General features: G+C 39.6%; 1 protein-coding gene across 1 annotated transcript; it reads right to left on the reverse strand.

The window, feature by feature from the left end:
* Nucleotides 1-25,430, reverse strand: LOC148509640 (nicotinamide N-methyltransferase-like). The gene is made up of 3 exons (XM_088442897.1): nt 25,280-25,430; nt 5,184-5,394; nt 1-418 (listed from the first exon to the last, which is right to left on the reverse strand). The coding sequence occupies exons 1-3, from the start codon at nt 25,428-25,430 to the stop codon at nt 1-3; spliced, it is 780 nt and encodes a 259-aa protein (XP_088299023.1).
* Nucleotides 25,431-27,214: the final 1,784 nt, after the last annotated feature.

Raw genomic sequence — 27,214 nt, forward strand, 5'->3', positions numbered from 1 at the left:
TTAATTCTCCTTGTGAGCCACCAAAATGACAATTGCGCCATAGTCAATAACATCACTCACTGCTGTTCTATTTTGAACTGCCCAGTTATCAATAATAAACCCTTCATCAGCAAGAACTTTTCTTAAATATTTCTCATCATATTTCAACATATGTATATTGTCCTGACCAATCTTCATATAAGATGCATTGAAAGACCCAATTAATATCAGGTATCCTTCAGGTTTTAGTAGCTTCAGAAATTTCCTCAGATTTTTTATATAATCATCTTGGTCTTTGCTGATTAGTTCCAGCATCCATACACTGATTAAACAGTCTGCTAGTGGCAGCACCACCGGGTCTGTGAGATTTTCTTTGTCAATGTCACATTTCACGATCTTAGTTATTGTCGTCTTCAATGTTTCGTGTTTGCCCTTGTCACTGAAAAATACAAACACAATAAGGTTCATTTGGATCTAGGATTAGCCATGAGACCACATGAAAAATAAGATGTCATTTTGTGGAACAATATTTTTAACCACTTACGAGGTGACCATTCCAAGTCTGGATTTCACTGACCCTATAACATCTGATACAACCTGTCAGAAATGCCTACACAATTTTCCTGCATATACACAGTGATGATCAATTCTAATAAGATTGAATAAGGTAAATCTGCAGTCCAAGCTCAAACGGATGAGGACAGCTGTGGCTTTCTACTCTTTTTCCATGTCCACTTTAAAATCTTTGAATTTAACATGATCGGCCACAGTCTGAAATAACTGCAGCTACACCATGCCACAATCTCTCCCCCTCTCCCAGGCAATGGTGATGGGCAATCATTAAGAATGTTAGGATTTTTAGAGTAAAAATTGAATAATTAATGGAGATTCAATGGGTGGGAAGGTAAAGTGTAGATAATTATTGTTTTCATGAAGGGTGCATAACATTTTTAATTCCCCCAAAAATTATTTGATTCCAGAAGGTTCCATAAGTAATACTAACAAGTTAATTGCTAACTATTAACAACTTCCACTAATACATTGTTGTACTCTAAACTGGACCTATCTAATCTGTGCAGCAAAGTGATTCATGGACTAATTACAGAATTGATTTCTACATATGGACTGGTACTAACAACTTTGCGATAACTAATCATGTCATTACTGTTCTAATTAAGTCAATATATATATGGTTGCTGCATATGTATTTTTACATTTTACTTGAAACTCTGGCCATGTATAATTATAATATATTTTAATTGTGGTTTTCAATTGTGTTAATAATTTGTTATCTAGATCCAGCACTTCTTTGTTTGTTCTATGTTATTTTGTGGTGAGGGCTCCAGTAATTCCTCTGATTGGAGCAGCAGTCTCCATTTAATTTTATAAATCTATTCATAATGATAGCTTTTGTGATCAGTGGCTAGCTTTAAAAAATGTTGGTGTCTATTAAACAAGCTTCCAAAATCCCAATTACACTTTTAAAATGGAAACTGAATCCACACAGCAAATCACAGGCCTTAGGACAATTCAAAATATTGAAGGGAGAGTAACAGCCTAGTAGATATTATACTGTATTAATGGAGAAGCTTTAGGAAATTGGTCCTACTGTATAAGCTTGGATGAGAAGCTGGTGATGGATGGCATTGCAAGTTACATATGAATCTAAATACCCTAGCAATTTTGTTAAACCTGACCAGATGTCATACTGGTGTTTCATTCTGGTGAACTGAGATGACTCTTGGGAAATGTCAGTTTATTTCCTGGAAGCAGCATTTGCAGGAGAAACAGAAGTGGGATACATTGTCATATCATCTTTGTGAGAATTGTGTTGAAGTATATATGATGAGGGGCACCACTGTACACACTGTTGCTTACACTGGAGGGATAACACAGTATACAATAATTTTTTTTAAACTAATGGCTTTGTTTTTTAGGCTCTGTGTAAGAATTGTTTTGGGTTGCATATGATTCGTGAATACCACAACACACAGAACAGTAAGACAATCTGTGTCACACATCTAAACACACAGTTCTTTAAGTACATCATATTTTTACATTCAATTAGAAAAGATTGCAGGTATTTTTGTTTTAGAAAACAGGAACATATATAGATATATACAGTTTTTGCTTTTTTTTCACATATGACTGGGGAAAAAAACTCAAAACAAAAAGAACTTCTTGGGGTGTAGCAGCCTAAAACACAGTAGAGGATTTTTTGGATAGATAAAAAATCTATATATTATATAATAGTATTCTACAGTGATATATTTCCTAAGGGGAAAAAAGTTAAAGGTTCACTTTAATAAAACAATAAAAAACAACACCACACACAGTAGATTTTTTGCTTGTGCTGCAGTGTGTGCAGTTAGTGTGTGTGACTGACAAACAACAAACACACATACACTGACAATGATACATTCAATAACATTAGCCCTTCCCGGGTGCCTACTAAACTTTGTCCTAGTTCAAAACAGACTTCGGGGTACATTTATTAAAGTGCAGGTTTATAGAAGTGGTGATGTTGCCCCTAGCAACCAGTCAGATTCTAGCTATTATCTTCTAGTATGGGCTAGTTAAATGTTAAGTAGAATCTGACTGGTTGCTAAGGGCAACATCTCCACTTCTAAAAACTCTCACTTTAGTAAATATACCCCTACTACTCCAGTCCTAATGGCACATTATCGCACACTTATGGCAATTTTTTAGATTACAGTGCTCTAACCCACAGTCCCACACCCTCTAAACTCCACTCTCCTGTGTGAAATGGCACCCAATCACAAGGAAGGGATTTTTATATTCAATGCAAAACAAAGAAGATCTGACAATGGGAAGATGATATTTTGCATAAGTAAGAGTATCTATTTATATTTATTCATTGTAATAGTAATAACTAGAGATGTGCGCTGACCCCAGTGTTTTGGTGTTGGTTTTAGATCTGGATTAATTTTCATACATTGGTTTTGGTATTAGCTTTACAAAACCATCTTTAAACCATCTTTAGATGTTTTGATTTTGGTTTTGGATCTGGGTTTTTTTTTTTAAACAAAATTGCTATAAAGTTTTTGAAAACAGCTAAAGTCATGTAATTTTTGCAATCCAAAACCCAAAATTTAAAGTCCGATTTCTGAACTGCGGAAAGATCTGATCTGTGTCTCAGATCTGTCCGGATCTCCTCAGGAGATCAGAACCATGACTCAGATCTGTCCAGGTTTACAAAATTAAGGGTGAATTTTGGATTTCTGAAGAACCAAACTGCACATCTCTAGTGATAACTATTCTCCATTATTGATACTGGTCAGGACTAAAGGGTATGTTTACTAAAGTGAGAGTTTTAGATGTAGAGATGTTGCCCATAGCAACGAATCAGATTTTACTTAATATTTAACAAGCACCTTCTAGAAGATTATAGCTAGAATCTGATTGGTTGTTATGGGCAATATCTCCACTTCTAGTAAATTTACCCCTAAGTCTGTAACCATATGAAAGCATTTTTAGCTCACTGCAAACCCAAGGTCATTTAGATGGCTGGGACACCACACTGTCGAAGAAAAATAGACCAGCAGCATGCTTCTCCACTACATTGAAGATATCCAAGAAGGTCAGGATAAAGTGGATGTGTAAGCCACATTTCAGCTGGCACTAGTTGACGGGTAGCCCCTTTGACTTCACTGAATATAATGAGGAAGCTTGTTCTGGCTCAAAAGATGTTAGTGGCAGAAATACTCCTGGCAACAAATCCAGAGAGGTATTGTCTAAGTGTGAATATATTAACATCAGCATATGTTGATCAGTGAGCAAGGGAATCCTTAATGCGTTTCCCTGACATATTTTTGGCTTTTTCAGAAGCAGTGACACTATCACGTATGCATACGAAAGTAACTAGCAGGCTGCAAAATATCCAAATGGGGGTGGGGAGATCTGAAAGGATCCCTTTTCTCAACCCAGACCACCACCTAATAAAAAGAATCGGGGATCTGGTAACTAACACCATCTGTTCCCACAGTCAAGTTTCAAAGTTTTTGTATTTATTAAAGCTTGATGAATTTAGTTCCCCATACTATACTTTACAATACTATTGCATTGATGCATGTCACATTGGCAGTGAAAGGTAAACAGAAGATATCTGTAATTACCATTAAAATGAACGGTCCCATTACTTAATTTCTACAAAAGTATTTGAAACTGCTAATATTTTTTTTTTAAAGTGCAACTGTCTAAAATGAGTAGCCTGCATCAATGCTACAGCTGGGGCTGATTCCCACTAATGCAGATACTATACCCTCCCCCACCTCAAGTGTAGAAATCAACACTTTAATTGACCTGACTTAAAAGTACAGTATGTTCATTCATTGACCATATGAGGTCGATAGGCGAACAGTCAAAAGAGTGGCTTTTCCATGTTGCAACCAAAGCAAAACCCACATATTAGTTATTTGCTGCAAGACCCATTTAATTAATTAATGTCAAACATCCATGTGTGGCAAGATCATGTTGCTCATTAAGGGTTTTTCATTATTACAGGAGAGAAAGGAAGATTCCATATGGATTTAGATCAGGTGTTGGGAATATCCGGCCTGCGGGCTGTATAAGGTCTGCAAAATCATATAGTCTGGCTCTACCAAGGCAGCTGCAAGTGGGGCTCGAAATTCAGTAAATCTAAGAGTAATTTTCTGCTAGCCTAATCTGGCTAGCAGGGTGCCTAGAGTGGCACCCTGCAGCCAGAATCTATGCAGCAATGCCGCCTGGAGTTTTCTCAGGATTCTTCAGATGGTCACACTGCTGCCCTTACAGCTCCCTAGAGTATGATGCACCTGACATTACTGTAATCACCGGCAATTGTGGCCCTGCCTCCTCTGTGTGACATTATGTGGAAAGGGCATGGCCTGCACTGGGCCCGCAATAATGTTATAAATATCCAAATGGCCCTTGGCAGAATTTTTTTTTCCCACCCCTAATTTAGATGATGACTTAAGTTTAAACAAAAAAATTTCAGCAAGTATAGTATTTATTTCCAAAAAATTATTCAAACATTAGGGGTTAATTAATATTAGCTAAACTTGCTGAACTACATGTACCAGCAGGCCGTGGCCTGTAAAGTACTGTACTACACAAAAGGAAGTATTTTTTAAGCCCAGGCTAAAAGTTTAGTGTGTATTGAAGCTGGGGTTACTTTAAGATAGTTGTTTGGTGAGATATTTTACCAGTTTCCTTCTGGGCCTTTATTGATATATTCATTTAGGTGAGACCAATCAAACGCTCCTGTACGTGTATTAATCCATCTGTTCATTTCCATAATGCATTTCTCAGAGCACTTCAACACGCAGATCTGTTTGAAAAATTCACTGGCTGTACAGAGATGATGAATGAATGATCCATTGCTTATGTCAATCAAAAGGTCTCCCTTAATGTGACCTGCAGGAGAAGATTTAAATCATTACAAACTGCAATACAGTATGTTATGTTATATCTATTCTGTGCATCATTCTGTAATGGGTGTCATGTCTGAAGTTTGGTTTAGACTCCGACAGGCATGGGAGACTGAAGAAGTGAGCACAAATGTGGGTGGTTTTAACTAGGACTTCCTCATAAAGGAATATGAGGATGCTGTGATGAATGATGCCCGAAGGCGATGACTGGAAGGAGTATGTATTTTGCAAATGGCAAAAAAGGGACAAATTAAACTTTTTGGGGGGTACTCTTAGCTAGAAAAATATTATGGTAATGTTAGTATGGATAAATATAAAACATAACATTTAATGAAAAACCTTAAAAAAGGAAAATGCACATGGTGAATAAAACAAATATAGCAAAATACGTGTGTGTGTGTGTGTGTGTGTGTGTGTATATATATATATATAAAAATAGAGAAGATCTGCACACTCAAACCTGACACAATTATATTAGGGTGCATGAACATAAAGGGTAAATACATTAGCAGTCCATAAAAGACGATCAGCACTCCAGTTTCAAAATGCAAAAATATTTATGTAGTACAGTGCATGTATCCCTCAATCAGTTCCACAAAAAGTGCTATAGTGCAAAATCAGCATAAAGTGCATATTATAAAGCAGTCTTCCAAATTTTTAACATGGCACATAGTACTTATCACTCCATTAGGGAACAAGAATCAGGGGGAGCAGCCCAATGGCCGACAGCCATTTCGGTGCAACAGCACCTTCTTCCTGGGGAAGTGTGTTCAACAACTAACAAACTCTGCTAAATATACCCACCGGTCCACCTGTAACATCCCACAATGATCCCTTAATCATGCGCTCACCTGTGTAATGCCGCCAAGCACCAGAATCTATCTGCAGACAGCGTCATTGCGCTCCAAAAATGGAAGTGACACAATGAAAAACTTCCTCTAAGTTGGAACGCAAGCTAACAAGCATTGCTAAACAACGTATAGGCTGAAGACATAATAATTCTCAATATGCTGAATCCACTCATTGGCCGGAAGTGACTCACTGACGGATTCCCTTTCATTGAAACACAAGCCAGCATTGCCTATCAACATTCAGCTTTTAGTGCTAGTCTGCATAAACACCTTGTTAAATAAAGCATAGTCTAATAACAGCGTATAATGTCATAGGGAAAAAAAGTGGTGTACAGGTGAACAGATATAACAAATACATGCTGTACATTAATAAAATAAACAATATAAATATAAATAATGGAAAAGAAAAAACACAAATATGAAAAAAGTGGTTATAGAAAACAAGAAAAACGTAATTATTATTTTAAACCAATAGGAGATATAGACTTTAAATCATAAATCCATCTACTTTCACATTGCAGCAGGCTTCTATTGCAATCACCCTCTCTTTTCAATGGTGGAACTTGATCTATGGGCATAACCTTAAAATCCAATGGATTCTGTTTAATATCCACAAAATGTCTCGCCACAGGGGGAGTAGTACCATCCACTTTTAAAAAATCCTTCTTTATTGAGGAGCGGTGTAATTTGAGCATTCTAAACGTTTTTCCAACGTAAATACGATTGCATGGGCATTTGATTACATACACTACGAAATCACTCTGTTATGTGAATCGATGCTTAATTTTGTATATCCTCTTTGTCAACCGGATCTTCAAAGACATCGCCTGTAATGAGAAACCTACAATTAATACACCCTGAACAACGAAACACTCCGTTCCTAGTTGTCAACCAATTTGCAGGTTTCTGTAGGCTCACATCGGATCTAGTTATCACATCCTTCAAGTTATTGCTCCGTCTGTAACAAAACAATGGAGGCTCTTTACACAGATCTCCCAGGATTGGACCGGCTTGTACTATGTGCCAATGCCGTAATATAGCACTTTTTAAAATTGTGGAACTGATTGAAAATGTAGTGGTAAATTGAATGCGTTCAGGTTTTGTTTTAATTTCAGACCTCAATAACATGGATCGATCTATCTCCATGCATCTCTTGATCGCCTCTTCAACTTCTGTGGCGGCATATCCCCTATCAAGAAATTTATCGACCATTTTTTTTAATTCAGCTGGTAATTTGGTACGGTCTAATGTAATTCTGGCCACCCATACCAATTGTGAATAAGGAAGTTCTTTCTTTAAACGAAGAGGGTGAAAGCTATCTGCTGCAAACAATGTGTTTTTGTCTGTAACTTTATTGTAGACCAAAGTGTCAAAATGACCATTTTCTATTTTAATCATCACATCTAAATAGTGAATCATTGATGAACTAAAATCCAGGGTTAGTCTAATAGTACTATCAATAGTGTTTAGATCATTAAAATATTTCAAGAGATCCACCTAACCTCCAGTCCACACTACAAAGAGGTCATCAATAAAGCGAACATAAAACAAAATGTGCATAGACAATGGATGGGCTAATATATACTTTAACTCATAACTCTGCATAAACAATAAGCATACACTGGGGCCATATTCAATCCCATCGCAGTTCCCCAGCATTGCAAAAAAAAATAATTATTAAACAAAAAATAATTTTTGTGCAAAATAATATGAATCAAAAGCATCAAAAAATCAACCGGTGGACTCCTGTAGTGTGGACTGGAGGCAACCGCATTTCTCACAGCCTCCATCCCTTCTTCATGTGGGATATTGGTATACAAATATACAATATCAAATGTAACTAATAAGACACCACTGGATGGTATAGGTAATGTATTCAATTTGTTCAAAAAATGGGTCGTGTCTTTCAAGTAAAAGTCTGTATGTTGAACCACAGTTTGAAGCCAAAAGTCCACATACTGTGAAAGACTCTGACACAATGACCCCCAGGAGGAAATTATCTGACACACCAACACTCAGGGGCATATCTATAATCGGTGCAGGGTGTGCGGTGCACATGGGCCCCCAGGTCCGGGGGGGCCAGCTCCACACACCCTGCACCCATACTTTGTCATACTTACCTCTCCAAAGTCCCATGTCAGGTCTCCAAGCACTATTCAAATGGATGGAAATGGCCACGCCATTTCCCCGGTGATCTGTGCATGTGCAATAGACCCTGGGCACACTCTAGTGCCCAGAGACTATTGATTCTGCGGTGTCCAGCCAGCCGCATCAGTTAAACTTTTTTGGGGGCACTCTTAAATAGAAACATATTATGGTAATGTTAGTATGGATAAATATAAAACAACTTTCAATTAAAAAACCTTAAAGAAAAAGGTACCCGGTAAATAAAACAAAAATAGTAAAAGTAGCATATATATATATACAGTACATATATATATATATATATATATATATATATATAAATAAAAACAGAAAACCCAGCACTCACCATGTTTAAACACTCACAATGATGTATAAATAAGTAAATAAATAATGGGGATTTAGTTCATGGATTGATCAATGCATTTAAGCCCGCAGCCCACATCACGGGACCCCACTTTCTGCAGGTCCTACACTATCCGTCACACTGATGGAAACCTGTTAGCTGCTATCACATAGTTTAGACTGAACAAATGTTACCTGGTTTAAAGCTCACCTGCCAGCTAATGGCTTTTAAAGGTAAGGCAGTCACCTGACATAGCTTCTATCACACTACCAAAAAGACAGCTGACACAGGTTAATATAAATGAGTTTGCACATAGGGTGCATGGGAAAGCTATGATCACAAAAGGTTAATAAAAATTAACCGCATAAACAAAGTCAGAAATCCACTGCACTCGCCACTCCTAGATTTGGGGTGCAGACCTGCACTCGCCATTCCCAGGACTGGGGTGCAAGTGGCCTGTGACGGATAGTGTAGGACCTGCAGAAAGTGGGGTCCCGTGATGTGGGCTGCGGGCTTAAATGCATTGATCAATCCATGAACTAAATCCCCATTATTTATTTACTTATTTATACATCATTGTGAGTGTTTAAACATGGTGAATGCTGGGTTTTCTGTTTTTATTTATTTAAGCAATGTGGTCACAGGCCACTTGCACCCCAGTCCTGGGAATGGCGAGTGCAGGTCTGCACCCCAAATCTAGGAGTGGCGAGTGCAGTGGATTTCTGACTTTGTTTATGCGGTTAATTTTTATTAACCTTTTGTGATCATAGCTTTCCCATGCACCCTATGTGCAAACTCATTTATATTAACCTGTGTCAGCTGTCTTTTTGGTAGTGTGATAGAAGCTATGTCAGGGGACTGCCTTACCTTTAAAAGCCATTAGCTGGCAGGTGAGCTTTAAACCAGGTAACATTTGTTCAGTCTAAACTATGTGATAGCAGCTAACAGGTTTCCATCAGTGTGACGGATAGTGTAGGACCTGCAGAAAGTGGGGTCCCGTGATGTGGGCTGCGGGCTTAAATGCATTGATCAATCCATGAACTAAATCCCCATTATTTATTTACTTATTTATACATCACTGTGAGTGTTTAAACATGGTGAATGCTGGGTTTTCTGTTAAGCAATGTGGTCACAGGCCACTTGCACCCCAGTCCTGGGAATGGCGAGTGCTGGTCTGCACCCCAAATCTAGGAGTGGCGAGTGCAGTGGATTTCTGACTTTGTTTATGCGGTTAATTTTTATTAACCTTTTGTGAACATAGGCCCTCATTCAGAGCCACTCGCTAGCGGCAGTACGCTCGTTCCATGCGATGTTCGCACATCTGCGCATGCATACGGATCGTTATACGCATGCGCGAACCAGTCAGTGCGGCCGAAATTCATGTGCTCGCAATATAGCGAATGCCTGCTATTTTGAGTGACAGAATGAGGCGTATGTGGGTGGTAACAGGGGAAGGTGCTTGAAAATGGGGAGTGGAGATCCGAATGCAGGCGTGCTTAAAGGTCAAAACGGGCATTTTATGGGTGTGCATAATTAATACAGCAGCGTCATTGACCACGTCACTGGGTTATTTTAAAGCCAGAACTGCTCGCAAAATAGCGGTTGAAAACACCAACCACAAGAATAGCGAGCAGTTCATACGCTGTACGATGTACTCGATTAATCTAATAAATAGCGGACATGACGTATGGTGCGTGCGGCCAGGGGGCGTTTTTATCAAAAAAACGAGCGTATGTTTTGCTCGCTCGTTCAGACTTAGAGGTGGGAACAGACTGCAATTTGCGAACGGATCATTTGAATAGCCACCCCTTGTTTTTGAACGAACGACCACAAATAGCGAACGGCTCTGAATCAGGCCCATAGCTTTCCCATGCACCCTATGTGCAAACTCTTTTATATTAACCTGTGTCAGCTGTCTTTTTGGTAGTGTGATAGAAGCTATGTCAGGTGACTGCCTTACCTTTAAAAGCCATTAGCTGGCAGGTGAGCTTTAAACCAGGTAACATTTGTTCAGTCTAAACTATGTGATAGCAGCTAACAGGTTTCCATCAGTGTGACGGATAGTGTAGGACCTGCAGAAAGTGGGGTCCCGTGATGTGGGCTGCGGGCTTAAATGCATTGATCAATCCATGAACTAAATCCCCATTATTTATTTACTTATTTATACATCATTGTGAGTGTTTAAACATGGTGAATGCTGGGATTTCTGTTTTTATTTATTTAAGCAATGTGGTCACAGGCCACTTGCACCCCAGTCCTGGGAATGGCGAGTGCAGGTCTGCACCCCAAATCTAGGAGTGGCGAGTGCAGTGGATTTCTGACTTTGTTTATGCGGTTAATTTTTATTAACCTTTTGTGATCATAGCTTTCCCATGCACCCTATGTGCAAACTCGTTTATATTAACCTGTGTCAGCTGTCTTTTTGGTAGTGTGATAGAAGCTATGTCAGGTGACTGCCTTACCTTTAAAAGCCATTAGCTGGCAGGTGAGCTTTAAACCAGGTAACATTTGTTCAGTCTAAACTATGTGATAGCAGCTAACAGGTTTCCATCAGTGTGACGGATAGTGTAGGACCTGCAGAAAGTGGGATCCCGTGATGTGGGCTGCGGGCTTAAATGCATTGATCAATCCATGAACTAAATCCCTATTATTTATTTACTTATTTATACATCATTGTGAGTGTTTAAACATGGTGAATGCTGGGTTTTCTGTTTTTATTTATTTAAGCAATGTGGTCACAGGCCACTTGCACCCCAGTCCTGGGAATGGCGAGTGCAGGTCTGCACCCCAAATCTAGGAGTGGCGAGTGCAGTGGATTTCTGACTTTGTTTATGCGGTTAATTTTTATTAACCTTTTGTGATCATAGCTTTCCCATGCACCCTATGTGCAAACTCGTTTATATTAACCTGTGTCAGCTGTCTTTTTGGTAGTGTGATAGAAGCTATGTCAGGTGACTGCCTTACCTTTAAAAGCCTTTAGCTGGCAGGTGAGCTTTAAACCAGGTAACATTTGTTCAGTCTAAACTATGTGATAGCAGCTAACAGGTTTCCATCAGTGTGACGGATAGTGTAGGACCTGCAGAAAGTGGGGTCCCGTGATGTGGGCTGCGGGCTTAAATGCATTGATCAATCCATGAACTAAATCCCCATTATTTATTTACTTATTTATACATCATTGTGAGTGTTTAAACATGGTGAATGCTGGGTTTTCTGTTTTTATTTATTTAAGCAATGTGGTCACAGGCCACTTGCACCCCAGTCCTGGGAATGGCGAGTGCAGGTCTGCACCCCAAATCTAGGAGTGGCGAGTGCAGTGGATTTCTGACTTTGTTTATGCGGTTAATTTTTATTAACCTTTTGTGAACATAGCTTTCCCATGCACCCTATGTGCAAACTCGTTTATATTAACCTGTGTCAGCTGTCTTTTTGGTAGTGTGATAGAAGCTATGTCAGGTGACTGCCTTACCTTTAAAAGCCATTAGCTGGCAGGTGAGCTTTAAACCAGGTAACATTTGTTCAGTCTAAACTATGTGATAGCAGCTAACAGGTTTCCATCAGTGTGACAGATAGTGTAGGACCTGCAGAAAGTGGGGTCCCGTGATGTGGGCTGCGGGCTTAAATGCATTGATCAATCCATGAACTAAATCCCCATTATTTATTTACTTATTTATACATCATTGTGAGTGTTTAAACATGGTGAATGCTGGGTTTTCTGTTTTTATTTATTTAAGCAATGTGGTCACAGGCCACTTGCACCCCAGTCCTGGGAATGGCGAGTGCAGGTCTGCACCCCAAATCTAGGAGTGGCGAGTGCAGTGGATTTCTGACTTTGTTTATGCAGTTAATTTTTATTAACCTTTTGTGAACATAGCTTTCCCATTCACCCTATGTGCAAACTCGTTTATAATTATATTAACCTGTGTCAGCTGTCTTTTTGGTAGTGTGATAGAAGCTATGTCAGGTGACTGCCTTACCTTTAAAAGCCATTAGCTGGCAGGTGAGCTTTAAACCAGGTAACATTTGTTCAGTCTAAACTATGTGATAGCAGCTAACAGGTTTCCATCAGTGTGACGGATAGTGTAGGACCTGCAGAAAGTGGGGTCCCGTGATGTGGGCTGCGGGCTTAAATGCATTGATCAATCCATGAACTAAATCCCTATTATTTATTTACTTATTTATACATCATTGTGAGTGTTTAAACATGGTGAATGCTGGGATTTCTGTTTTTATTTATTTAAGCAATGTGGTCACAGGCCACTTGCACCCCAGTCCTGGGAATGGCGAGTGCAGGTCTGCACCCCAATTCTAGGAGTGGCGAGTGCAGTGGATTTCTGACTTTGTTTATGCGGTTAATTTTTATTAACCTTTTGTGATCATAGCTTTCCCATGCACCCTATGTGCAAACTCGTTTATATTAACCTGTGTCAGCTGTCTTTTTGGTAGTGTGATAGAAGCTATGTCAGGTGACTGCCTTACCTTTAAAAGCCTTTAGCTGGCAGGTGAGCTTTAAACCAGGTAACATTTGTTCAGTCTAAACTATGTGATAGCAGCTAACAGGTTTCCATCAGTGTGACGGATAGTGTAGGACCTGCAGAAAGTGGGGTCCCGTGATGTGGGCTGCGGGCTTAAATGCATTGATCAATCCATGAACTAAATCCCCATTATTTATTTACTTATTTATACATCATTGTGAGTGTTTAAACATGGTGAGTGCTGGGTTTTCTGTTTTTATTTATTTAAGCAATGTGGTCACAGGCCACTTGCACCCCAGTCCTGGGAATGGCGAGTGCAGGTCTGCACCCAAATCTAGGAGTGGCGAGTGCAGTGGATTTCTGACTTTGTGTGTGTATATATATATATATATATATATATATATATATATATATGTATATATATATATATATAGTTTTATAGCCTGACGGCGGGCGATTAAAGCCAGAGAAGTTGCCAACAGTGCTGGTGTGCTTGTTCTTTATTACCTGATCAACATACCGCTGAGTGCCGCCATTGGTGGTGTGTATATATATAAATAAATATAATTTTTACTCACTAAAAGTAATTGAATAATTACTCCAAATCCAAATGGATGTATTTAATCATGTGGTAGTTGCTCAGATGCAATAATTTTCTATGGTGAAATTTGTTAATTAATCTCTGTCCCTGTGATATAAATCAGATGGTCATTAACCATCAGGGATACACACCAATAAATCATATATGAGAGATAACTAGAGAATAAGGGGCCTATTCATCAACAATAAATAACGGTTTTAAAGACATTTTCCTTAACTACCATTATTTTAGTATTCATTAACACGATTAACAAAGGAGATATCACTGATATCTCCTGGTTAAGTCCGCCTGCATTAATTTCCACACTCCCCATACATTAGTACATTAGTATGGGGATGTAGAAATTAGGCTATTCATCAAATTCTGAAAATTATGTATTTCCAGAATTTGATGGTGTTACTGTATGCCACTCTCATAAGGTGTATAGCAGGTGATGCTTACCTGCTTTCAGCTGGGCTGGTACTCCTCATCTCCCTCTGGTGTTACCTGGTCCCTCCTCAGGCTCCAGCTGCTGCTTTGACACTGTGTTATCCCAGGAGAACATAGTAAAGTTTAGAAAAAAAACAATGGTTTTATTCTGTTGTTTTTTTCTCTAAACTTTACTGTGTTCTGCCTGGAGATCACAGTGTCAGAGCAGCAGCCGGAGCCAGAGGCGGCCGCAGCTGCCAGGTAGGTGGGGGCAGGGAAGTGTGCAGAGGGGAGGATGTGGGGTTGGGGTGACTCAGAATTACTGCAGCTGTATTCAGTGCTACACATGCGCCACTTTTATGGACGTAATGGTGCATGCGCAAAATGTGACATGGGCTGGGAGCAGATGAAGGTGAGATAGGCTGGGGGTAGAGGATGGTGAGATGGGCTGAAGGCAGAGGAAGGTAATGGGGGCTGGGGACAGAGGAGGTGATAAGGGCTGGGGATAGAGGAAGATGAAGGGTCAGAGGAAGGTGATGGGGTAGAAGATGACACAGGCTGGGGCAGAGAAAGGTGATGGGACAGAAGGTGATGGGGACTGTGGACAGAGAAAGCTGATGGGTACTTCTGGGCTGTGGATGGTGTTGAGAGGCTTAATTTGAGGAAGGTTATGAGTACTATGGATGGCTGGCTGCAGACACCATCACTCCTACCCCTGAGGCATCCACATCATTGTCATCAAGAATACCTTGCAAGAGATGGCAGAGAAGAACTACAGCCTACATCCTCAGTGAGAGATGGAGTGGTAAGTCATAGTGTATTTTTACTTTATTTAAAGGCTGGCATATCTTTCAGTTTACATTATCATGCTTCACATATCACACAAGCAGGGGAGTGATGTGCAGGATCGGGGGTGTTGGTGAGAAGGTGGGGCCCCCAGAGACATCAGTGTACCAGGCCCCGATATTTCTTTTGCCGGCCCTGCTACCGGGTCCTACACTCTCTTTACTCTCTCATCCCCTGTTTGATGTTAGACAGGGGAAAGCAGAAGTGATATGTCGTTTTCTCCACCCTGGACCTTACTTTTTTCCATATGGCAAATCCATTATCTCCTGACACTCTGTCACATCAGCCCTGTCCATTTTGTTGTTATGTATTGTGATTGATTTACGCAGGCTGCATCTAACAATCTCTCTCTCTCTCTACTGGCATCTATCCCTCACTGTTTAAGCATGCAGTGATTACTACCATTCTGAAAAAACAAAATTCTGACCCTTACACTCTCTCAAATTAATGTCCTATCTTCAAGCTCCCATGCCTCTCCAAGCTACTTAAAAGACTTGTCTACACCCGCTTCACACACTTTCTAAACTCACACAACTTATTGGATGCACTTCAGTCTGGCTTTCATTCCCAACACTCCACAGAGACAGCAGTGACTAAGGTAGTAAATGATCTGGTCACTGCCAAGGCTAAAGGCCATTACTCACTCCTAATTCTTCTAGCTCAATCTGCTACTTTTGACACTGTTAACCACTCTCTTCTCATACAAACACTACAATCCCTAGCCCTTTCTTTGTTCTCTTCCTACCTATCTGATAACTATTTTGCTGTTCATTTTTCTGATTCTGCCTCCCCTTTGCTACTTCTATCAGTTGGAGTACCACAGGGCTCTGTCTTAGGTCCTTTGATATTCTCAATTTATACCTCCTCTCTTGGTAAACTAATCCGCTCTTCTGGATTTCAGTACCATCTGTATGCAGATGATACTCAAATCTACCTATCCTCCCCAGATTTATCACCATCTGTATTGGTCCGTGTCACTGAATGTCTTTCTGCCATTTCATCTTCGATGTCATCTTGCCACCGAAAACTTAATATTTCTAAAACAGAATTAATTATAGTTCCCCCTTCCAATAACAGTTACCAACCTGATCTCTTTATCACTGTTGATAACTCGACAATCCAACCTGCCCCTCAAGCTTGCTGCCTTGGTGTCATCCTTGACTCTGAACTGTCCTTTGTTTCCCACATTCAATCTGTCTCTAAATCATGCTACATACATCTAAAAAACATCCAGAATTTGACCACATTGCACACAAAACACTGCAAAAAATCGAATCCATGCACTTATTATTTTATTTCCCGCATTGACTATTGCAATAGTCTCCTTACTGGTCTTCCCAAAAACAGGCTATCACCATTACAATCCATTTTGAATACAGCTGCAAGGCTTATCTTCCTTGCCAAATGTTCATCGTCTGCTGCCTCGCTCTGTCAGTCCCTCCATTGGTTGCCAGTTTTCTATCGTATTCAATACAAAATACTTTTACTTACACATAAGGCCAGTAACCAAACCCACACCAACATACATCTCTTCACTCATCTCAAAATATCTCCCAACCAGACCTCTGCACTCAGCACAAGATCTACATTTCTCATCCCCACACATTACTTGCTCCCATTCACGGTTACAGGACTTTCTTTGGGCTGCACCCACTCTATGGAATGCCTTATACACACAATAAGACTTATCTCTAGTCTCCAATCCTTCAAGAATTCCCTGAAAACTCACCTCTTCAGGCAAGCTTATCAGATTCTAGAACCGCCCACATAACCTTCATAACTTCCATGTCTTATTACATCCCCTTTCAGAGTCCTGACATAATCTCACACATTGTCTTTCTTTCACATCCTCCTGACAATTGACCAACATTCCTGTGTGAATGGATTTTGCAGCCCACCAAGAAACTCTGCATTTTGGCTGGACCAAAATTGCAAAATGTAGCACCTATACTTGTGTATCAATGCTTTTTTCCCTATAGATTGTAAGCTTGCTAGCAGGGCCTTCCTACCTATGTATTTGTCTTTTATTGTTACCCTGTTTTGTTCTATTAATGTTTGCAATTGTAAAGCGCAACTGAATATGCTGCAAAGCTGTTAATAAATAAATAAATGTGAATTTATATAAATTACTTCATGCAAGGATTTTTGCCCTCCAGGCTGATTTGTGAAACAGCATTCACCCATCACACTGCATATATTATCTAGATCGAATACTCCAGACTTGTTCTATGTGTTGTGGATTTATTGTTGAACTGTATGCTATCTGGGTAAGAGACTGAGTAAAGATTTGTGTATATATAACTATAATCACATGTATTATTTTGGGCTATAGTGTATATTTGAACTATATATTCTTAATGCTTGACACAAAGATTTAAAGATATTCTGACTTATAAGATTTATTTAATAGCACTCCTGTACCTGATAAGTGAGGGACTTAGGGTCCTATTCATGATTACTAAAAACTTGATGGAGGTAATTAGGTTTATGATTGATTGGTGTGTATCCCTGATGGTTAGTGACCATCTGATTTATATCACAGAGACAGAGAATAATTAACAAATTTCGCCATAGAAAATAATTGCATCTGAGCAACTACCACATGATTAAATACATCCATTTGGATTTGGAGTAATTATTCAATTACTTTTAGTGAGTAAAAATGATATTTATTTATATATATATACACACCTCCAATGGCGGCACTCAGCGGTATGTTGATCATGTAATAAAGAACAAGCACACCAGTGCTGTTGGCAATGTTTTGGGCTGTAATCGCCCACCGTCAGGCTATAAAACATATATATATATATATATATATATATATATATATACAGTATATATGTACTGTGTGTGTGTGTGTGTGTATATATATATATATATATATATATATATATACATACATATATATGCTACTTTTACTATTTTTGTTTTATTTACCAGGTACCTTTTTCTTTTTTAAGGTTTTTTAATTGAAAGTTGTTTTATATGTATCCAAACTAACATTACCATAATCTTTTTCAAGCTAAGAGTGCCCCCAAAAAAGTTTAACTGATGTGGCTGGCTGGACACTGCAGAATCAATAGTCTCTAGGCACTAGAGTGTGCCCAGGGTCTATTGCACATGCACAGATCACCGGGGAAATGGCGCGGCCATTTCCATCCATTTGAACAGCGCTTGGACACCTGACACAGGACTTTGGAGAGGTAAGTATGACAAAGTATGGGTGCAGGGTGTATGGAGCTGGCCCCCCCGGACCTGGGGGCCCATGTGCACCGCACACCCTGCACCCATTATAGATATGCCCCTGAGAGTCGGTGTGTCAGAGTTTGGTCACCTGTTTGCTGTGAGTCTCTTTCCCTTCCTATCTTTTACCTAGGATCAGGCCAATCATAATGAGGTATCCACAAGTGGTTGTCAAAACAGCCAATAGGCAGCATATTTCATTGAGCCAATGTGTGCAGTGTTCTAGAGAGAGGATTATGTTCAGCTAATTTAATTAGCATAAGTAAACACAGATGCTAGGATCCCTTATTCTATTGTAGTCAACTCGGGTAATCATATAGAGACTATTAGGAATATATATTAAAGGTAATTAATAATATAAAATATGGACTTAGATCATAAGAGTACTATAAGAAGGAGAGAATTAGTTTATAGTGCAATTCACACTAAAAATCACAGTATAAATTTCATAGGAAACAAAAACCTGGGGATGTAAATTATCAGATCTGAGAATATAGAGTAATGTGGACTGGAAGAATAAAGTGTATTTTATGAGAACTTGGTAATTGCATAGACAGAAGATAAATGATGGTTGAAATAACTTGATATAGATAAAAAGTCCAGTGTAATAGAACAAACTTGATAAGAGTTGAAGAATGTCCATACATGAAGAATGATATATGATTTGATGTTGATCCGATGTTTGAAGTATGAAATTTGATTTGATGAGGATCCGATGTTTGAAAAATAATTGATTTGATGTGGATTCAATGTTTGATGAATGATAATAAATTAGATGAGGATCCAATGTTAGTTGATTGGTAGGAACCGATGCCAAGTTTATTAAAGATGATCGGTGGAAACCGATGGTGACACTTTATTAAAGATGATCGGTAAGAACCAATGATGAAACTTGGTAGAAACCTATGGTGATACTTTATTAGAGATGATCGGTAGGAACCGATGATTAATTTAAGATTTTTCCCAATGATAAATTCCAGACTCTAGCAGATAATAACTGAGAGATAAATCCCAATTGCAAATCCAGACTGCGGCAGATGATATGAGAGGAATTCCAATGGCAAGTCCGGACTGCAGCATATCATGAAGGAGTCTTGATAAAAGATGTAGACAATTGCATAGGATGGACAGCACCATTCAGAATAAGCAACTGAGGGAGCTCAGCACTAGAGATGAGTGGGTTCAGATATCAGAGATCTGAACCCACCAGAACTTAGCGATCCAACCCGAGATTCAAGTCGGTTCTGGTTTTCACACCTGACTCAGATCTCAAAATGATTCAAAACGTCACCATTCCACTGTCGGATTCTAGCTGGTTTTGGATTGTATAAAAATTCCCCACGATTGCCACCATTTTCATTCCTGCTGTGGATAGTGAAGAGGAAGGAGGGGGCTGTGATTGCTGTGCTGTACTGTTGCTGTGTATATGAGCTGGCTACTGTTGTATCTTGTCAGGGGCTGGCTGCTTAATGTTCTAAGGGGATGGCTGTCTGTTGTCCATAGGTGCTGGCTGGCTGTGCTGCTATGTTGTCCAGGGGGTGCTCTATCCATCAGGGGTGCTCTTCACCCCCAGTGTGAAAAAAATAAAGTTGTTTTTCCTTTGTGTGTGTGCATGTTAACCACATCAGCAATGTAGCTGTGCAGGGATGCTGCCTGTGTCATTTATCAAGAGGCTACTGCATCATTCAGGGGTGCTCTCCCCTCAAATGCCAAAAAAATAAAAAAAATAAATCAAAGTGTTTATTTTGTTCTTTGTGTGTGTGTGCGCATTAGCCACACTTATTAGCAACATAGCTGTGCAGGGGTGCTGCCTGTGTCATTTATCAAGGGGCTGCTGCCTCATTCAGGAGTACTCTCCCCCCAAGTGCCCCCAAAAATAATAATAAATAAATAAAAGTGTTTATTTTTTTCTTTGTGTGTGTGTGCATTAGCCACATTTATTATCAACAATGTAGCTGTAAAGGGGTGCTGCCTGTGTCATTTATAAAGGGACTGCTGCCTCGTTGAGGGTTGCTCTCCCTCCAAGTGCTCAGAAAAAAAATAAATAAATCAAAATATTTATTTTTTCTTTGTCTGTGTGCATTAGCCACAATTATTATCTGCAATGTAGCTGCTCAGGGGTGCTGCCTGTGTCATTTATCAAAGGGCTGCTGCCTTATTCTGCGGTGATCTACCCCCAAGTGCCCCCAAAATAATAATAAATAAGTCAAAGTGTTTATTTTTTTCTTTATGTGTGTGCGCATTAGCCACACTTATCAGCAATGTAGCTGCGCAGGGGTGCTGCCTGTGTCATTTATCAAGGGGCTGCTGCCTCCCAAAGTGCCCCCCCCAAATAAAATAAATAAATCAAAGTGTTTATTTTTTTTCTTTGTGTATGTGTGTACACTTTAGCCACACTTAGCAACATAACTGCACAGGGCTGCGGTGTGTGTCATTTATCAAGGGGCAGCTGCCTGGCCAAAGAACCAAAAAATCCACCTCTCATGTGGATTTATTTCCACCCAAATCCGGACAAACTTTGCCAAGCCATTAGTGACTTTGAAAAGTAAGAGTGAGTAGAATTAAGGATCTTAACCAATCCAGGAACCTCCTTCCTGTTACATCACTTGCAATGCATTCATCAAATTGGAAAGGATATTTAAAATTCAGAAACTTTAGGGACAAAAAAACAAACAACAATCAGTCCAGTGTCACCAAGCTGCTCCCTTCTATCCGGGTCCAATCACCTGCAATCTCCACCACCAACACCTGCATCATCATCAACATCCTCAATTGTGATCAGAAGTAAACCTGCATCCATTGTCGTAAGAATAACTGACTCCTCTCCTATATGTGATTTCTTAGAAGGATCCTTGAGTGCTATGCCTGTTGCTGCTACTGGGGGTGGATCTCTTCATCCCAGAAAAGGACCGACATGATTAATACTAGTAGTAATTTAAAAATCAATTGACTATTAAACAGCCCTTTGCTAGAGGAAGTAAGTACAGCAGCTGTCATCCAGTTTCACAGCGGATCACTGACACCATGATGGCAGTGCTAGTATTAGATGGTGAAATAATATAAAATGAGGATTATAGTGTGGAGGAAGTTCAAAGGAGGATGAGGGGGAAATTTGTGTCCTATCTGACGCTAATGAGGATGTTGATGTTGTTTGCGTAAATCAGCCACCAGTCGCAGCAGTTCTTGCTCATGATAAAAGGAAAGCCAATAAAGCCACGTCTTGGTTGTGGAATCATTTTAATCTAAATTCTGAAAAACATTGTGAAGGCATCTGTTCCATTTGTAAAGCTGGGGATGTATTGTATCGGCAGCCTGACATTCCCTGTGTCATCAGCCAGTGCCGGAGTTTGTATCTCTTCCAAGTGCAGTCTTTCTGGAAGAATACTAAGAAGCGTATGTAAGAACCAGAGAAAAGAAACTTTATGAGTTTGAACATATTCTGTGTGAAGTGAGTTTTGGTATGCATTTTATCTTGTTTCTATGGAAAAGATATCTTTATAGGATTAACCCCATTTTCTTGAGTGTAAGTTGGGGTACGTCCAGATCTCCCATGCAATAGAAAAATAAGGAAATATACCTTTACACATTTATTTCCAACTTGCTTTGTGTAATTTGGGTAGGTTTTGCATCTAGAACATTGTTTAGTACCCCCCCTCACAACTAAATGATCCTTTCAAGAGTTATTAATGAGAGTATTTTTTTTATATGTTTTTCTACTTTCATATCCATATTGGAGAACATCTTTGCATTTCAGGACCCTTAAAAAGGATACGTGATCACATCTCGATACGAGTCATAGACTTAAGGATTTAGTATAATTAAAGACCCTTTTATTTATGTTTTTTATCCTTCTATTTATGTTGATACCCAGTGCCATTTGACACCTGGGTCTAATGTGTATTGCATCAGCTACCAGCAGTTTGGACCAGCACATGCCATCTCCACCACCACCAGCCTCATCATCAACCTCCATCTTAATAATTGAAGGTAGTCCTTCCAAAAAATGTTTTGTGGGGGCCCATACAAACCAAGGAGTTCAGCCACAAAATTGTCAGTCCTAGAGGCTAAAGTGCTTGGTTTGTTAAACTGTGCATGTCCTTTTTAATATCCCAGATAAGAGTGGGTGGGAGGGACAATTCCATCTTGCACCTCTTTTCATTACATTTTGCTCAATTTGGAGCATTGCCGACTAACATTATTTGTTATAGTTTATTAAACTGCCATCCTGTCTGCCACTTCTATGTGGCAATGTTTCATAGATGTCCAATATTTTTTTAAACTGCCATGCGTTTGTGCCTCTGCTCTGTTGCTTACATTAGCCAGCCAGCTCGCTGCAGCCTTTTGGCCTGTATTGGTGAAAAATAGTGAAATCAATATTGTGAGCTGTGAGGTGGTTAAAAATGCATGGAAATACCTGAAACTTTATGTTATTAAGGTTAATAATACTGTAGGAACAAAAACAGGCCAAAATGATGTGGTTTTAGCTGTTTATATAATTTTTTAGAAAAAATACAGATCCAAAACCAAAACCTAAAAACAAAAAACCAAGGACAAAAATCCAAAACCAGAACCAGATCCAAAACACAAGGAGATAGAGATTAAAAACCAAAACATGGGGGTTGGTGCACATCTATAATAATTACACATTCCAGTCTCTGTCCTGTGAAGCTGAAAGGAGTTAATCCTAGAGTTATCAACAACATTATCCTCAGTACATATTGACTCTTCAGTACATATAGGCATCGGTGTGTAGAGAAAAATTATTGACATTTAATTTCACATCAGGGACCACATTTTGGTCAGTTACATATAGTGCATCCGGAAAGTATTCACAGCGCTTCACTTTTTCCACATTTTGTTATGTTACAGCCTTATTCCAAAATGGAATAAATTCATTTTTGTCCTCCAAATTCTACACACAATACCCCATAATGAGATCACATATATTCACAGCCTTTGCTTAATACTATGTTGATGCACTTTTGGCAGCAATTACAGCCTCAAGTCTTTTTGAATATGATGCCACAAGCTTGGCACACCTATCTTTGGGCAGTTTCACCCATTCCTCTTTGCAGCATCTCTCAATCTCCATTAGGTTGGATGGGAAGCATTGGAGTACAGCCATTTTCAGATCTCTCCAGAAATGTTCAATCAGATTCAAGGCTGGGCTCTGGCTGGGCCACTCAAGGGAATTCACAGAGTTGTCCTGAATCCACTCATTTGATACCTTGGCTGCGTGTTTAGGGACGATGTCCATTCAGAGGTCAAGAGCGCTCTGGAGCAGGTTTTCATCCAGGATGTCTCTCTACATTGCTGCATTCATCTTTCCCTCTATCCTGACTAGTCTCCCAGTTCCTGCCACTGAAAAACATCCCCACAGCATGATGCTGCCACCACCATGCTTCACTGTAGGGATGGTATTGGCTTGGTGATAAGCGGTGCCTCGTTTCCTCTAAACATAATGTCTGGCATTCACGCCAAAGTGTTCAATCTTTGTCTCATCAGACCAGAGAATTTTGTTTCTCATGGTCAGAGAGTCCTTCAGATGCATTTTGGCAAACTCCAGATGGGCTGCCATGTGCTTTTTACTAAAGCCCCATAACTGATTTAATGAGCCATTCACAGTTTCACTGTACCAGCCGTGTGTACTTACACGTGCATGGCTTAATCTTTGAGACAAGCATATGCTACTGGCAGGATCAACCAGGTAGCTCTCGGTCTCGGTAGCTCTCTGATGATGGAGACCACTGTGCTCATTGGGACCTTCAAAGCAGCAGATACTTTTCTGTACCCTTCCCCAGTTTTGTGCCTCGAGGCAATCCTGTCTCAGAGGTCTACAGACAATTCCTTGAACTTCATGCTTGGTTTGTGCTCTGACAGGCACTGTCAAGTGTGGGACATTACAGTGCATCTGGAAAGTATTCACAGCTCTTCACTTTTTCCACATTTTGTTATGTTACAGCCTTATTCCAAAATGGAATAAATGTATTTTTGTCCTCGAAATTCTACACACAATACCCTATAATGACAACATGTAAAATGTTTTTTTGCGATTTTTGCAAATTTAATTAAAAAAACCCACTAAGAATTCACATGTACATAAGTATTCAGTGTCTTTGCCATGAAGCTCAAAATTGAGCTCAGGTGCATCCTGTTTCCACTGATCATCCTTGAGATGTTCCTACAGCTTAATTGGAGTCCACCAGTGGTAAATTTTGTTGATTGGACAGGATTTTGAAAGGTGTACACCTGTCTATATGCAGTGCATCTGGAAAGTATTCACAACACTTCACTTTTTCCACATTTTGTTATGTTACAGCCTTACTCCAAATTGGAATAAATTCATTTTTGTCCTCAAAATTCTACACACAATACTCCATAATGACAGCGTGTAAAAAGTTTTGTTGCGCATAGTTTTTTTTTTTAAGTTTTAACCCTTGGCATACTCTCTGGCAAATTAGGGGGCTATCTTTCTAAGAAGCACACACCATTAATTCACTTAAGTTCTTATGATAAAAACAAAAATATCAAATCCCACTGCTTGCCATCAGTTTGTCACAACACCGCACCCCAGCCTGTGCTCAGGTATGCCAACCTGACGCAGATGGGCAGTTGTGACATGGGTTTTAATAAAGCTGCCACCACAAAGAGTATTAGAATAACACTCTTGCATTCGTCAGACACTTAAATCCACAATTATTACACAAATGTAGCATTGGCCGATGGTAACAACATCTAAAAATAAAAATATATAATCCTAGTTCCAACATAAAGTATCATTATCATAATTTATTTATATAGCCCCAGTATTTTATTCAGCACTGTAAAGACAATATAGTTGTCATGTACATCAATCCTTGCCCCATTGGAGTTTATATTCTAAATTCCATGACAGACAACTGCCCACACGCACACACTAGGGGTATTTTTGACAGTATATTATAGTATAGTATACATACCCTCATTGAAAATACATTGTAAATTCTCCATTGGAAATTTAATTATGTCCTCTTCAAAAACCATTTCTGTTTTTTTAGAAAAAAATATTTCCAGATGTTCTCTAGAATCAAAGCCATGTTCATGATAGAATTTATGGCAGCTAGTATACATTTTGTATTATTGTATCTCGGACTTGATGACTCTCAAGTCTTTGTTGCTCTTTTATTTGACTGGCTCAGGAATTCTATTTATATTCTCTGAGATGTATATTCACCAAGAGTCAGAACACCAATATTATCACATGATGGTTTATCTTTCTCATGATCAGAACATCAATATTATCACATAATGTTTCATCTTTCTCATGAGCTGAACATCAATATAATCAAATAATGGTTTATCTTTCGCATGAGCGGAACATCAATATTATCACATAATAGTTAATATTTATGTTCCACTCATGAGAAAGATAATCACATAATGGTTTATCTTTCTCATGAGCTGGTATGCAGGTGATTATATAATGATCTTCTAAAATGGAATAAATTACCAAAACCCACCTATCAGGGGCCGTATTAAGGCTATCCGGGGGTCCGGGTTACTTTAGACAAGGGGCCCTATTGCAGAGGCAGGCAGATGAATTATCTCTCTCTCATTCTCTCTATATAAAATATGTATTTTTTACAATATAATGTGTGTGTGTGGGTGCATGTTCTGCCTTATCTGCGTCATGATGGTATTACATAACCCATCATCCCACATAGTGAGTCTGATTCCGAGGTTAATGCAGCTGTGGGTACTGCCAGGGGACATATATTGGAATTCAACTGAGATCTATGAAATTTCGAAAGGTGTTCCTGGGCGGGGACTATAATAGTGATGGGCATTTTGGTGTCAGTGCTGCATTGAAAGACAAAGTTTCACTGGCACCAGCAGCAGACATTCTGAGCAACCATAAGGTTGCTCTAATGTCTGATGGTGAAATCATTGTTTGATTGATGGTGTGTCTTCATGCGGAGATTGGTAAATTAGCATTCTGGCTGGTGGGTATCTCAATAAGATGCCAACTGATCACAGTATTAGCATAAAGATGCAGTAATGGCTGCGACTTGGTCACAGCTGCTATTCTAGATCCATCCACCTCCGAATCAGGCCCAGTATTACTACACCCCCACCCCGCCACCCAAATGGCAGTAATCCCATCATATGAATACACCCCTCATGCCATTAATACTACCCCCACAAATAATATTAATGCATATACCACATTATATAAGTAATATAAACCCCATACTATTATTACACTCCCCATCCCATTAGCACTACCCCCACAGATAACATGAATGCACCCTACCCCCAGAATGCATTAATATGCCCCCTACAATTTCTCATACACTGTACTTACCTCAGCAGGAAGACGGTTTCTTGGTCTCAGCAGACTGTCACCTCAAAGCTCCGGAGGGGAAAGACAGGCTGCCCATACACAGACAGGGAACTCGGGGAGAGAAGAGGACTGGGTGTTGGGAGGAGTCTAGGGGAGGAGAAGCCTAAATACAGGCTAGAGGGAGAAAGGGATGGTGCTTAATAGAGTCAAAGGGGTGGGAGGGTCCAGAGGAGAAAAAGGCTTCCTCATCCTTTCTGCAGCACAGCCCCCGCAGTGCACATAGGGCCTGATTCAGAGCTGCTCGCTATTTGCGGTCGTTCGTTTAAAAAAAGGGTTGGCTATTCAAATGAACCGTTCGCTCTTTGCGGTCTGTTCACGCCTCTAAGTCTGAACAAGCGAGCAAAACTTGCAGTCGAAATTTTGAAAAATATGCCCCCTTGCCGTTCGCACCATACGTCATGTCCGCTATTTATTAGATTAATCGAGTACATCGAACAGCATATGAACTGCTCGCTATTCTTGTGGTTGGTTTTTCCTACCACTATATTGTGAGCAGTTCTGACTATAAAAC

Source organism: Taudactylus pleione, unplaced genomic scaffold, assembly GCF_031769625.1.
Source record: "Taudactylus pleione unplaced genomic scaffold, aTauple2 ptg000318l, whole genome shotgun sequence".
In the NCBI taxonomy this organism is placed as follows: Eukaryota; Metazoa; Chordata; class Amphibia; order Anura; family Myobatrachidae; genus Taudactylus; species Taudactylus pleione.

Bases quoted from the DNA above. Each gene is read 5' to 3' on its own strand.
- LOC148509640 (XM_088442897.1), bottom strand. From the start codon at position 25,430: ATGTATACTAGCTGCCATAAATTCTATCATGAACATGGCTTTGATTCT. The intron at 5,395-25,279 runs GTATGTATACTA...CTTCTCCTGCAG, and splicing joins ACAATGTATTTTCAATGAGG to GTCACATTAAGGGAGACCTT. The intron at 419-5,183 runs GTAAAATATCTC...TGTATTTTTCAG, and splicing joins AAAGGCCCAGAAGGAAACTG to TGACAAGGGCAAACACGAAA.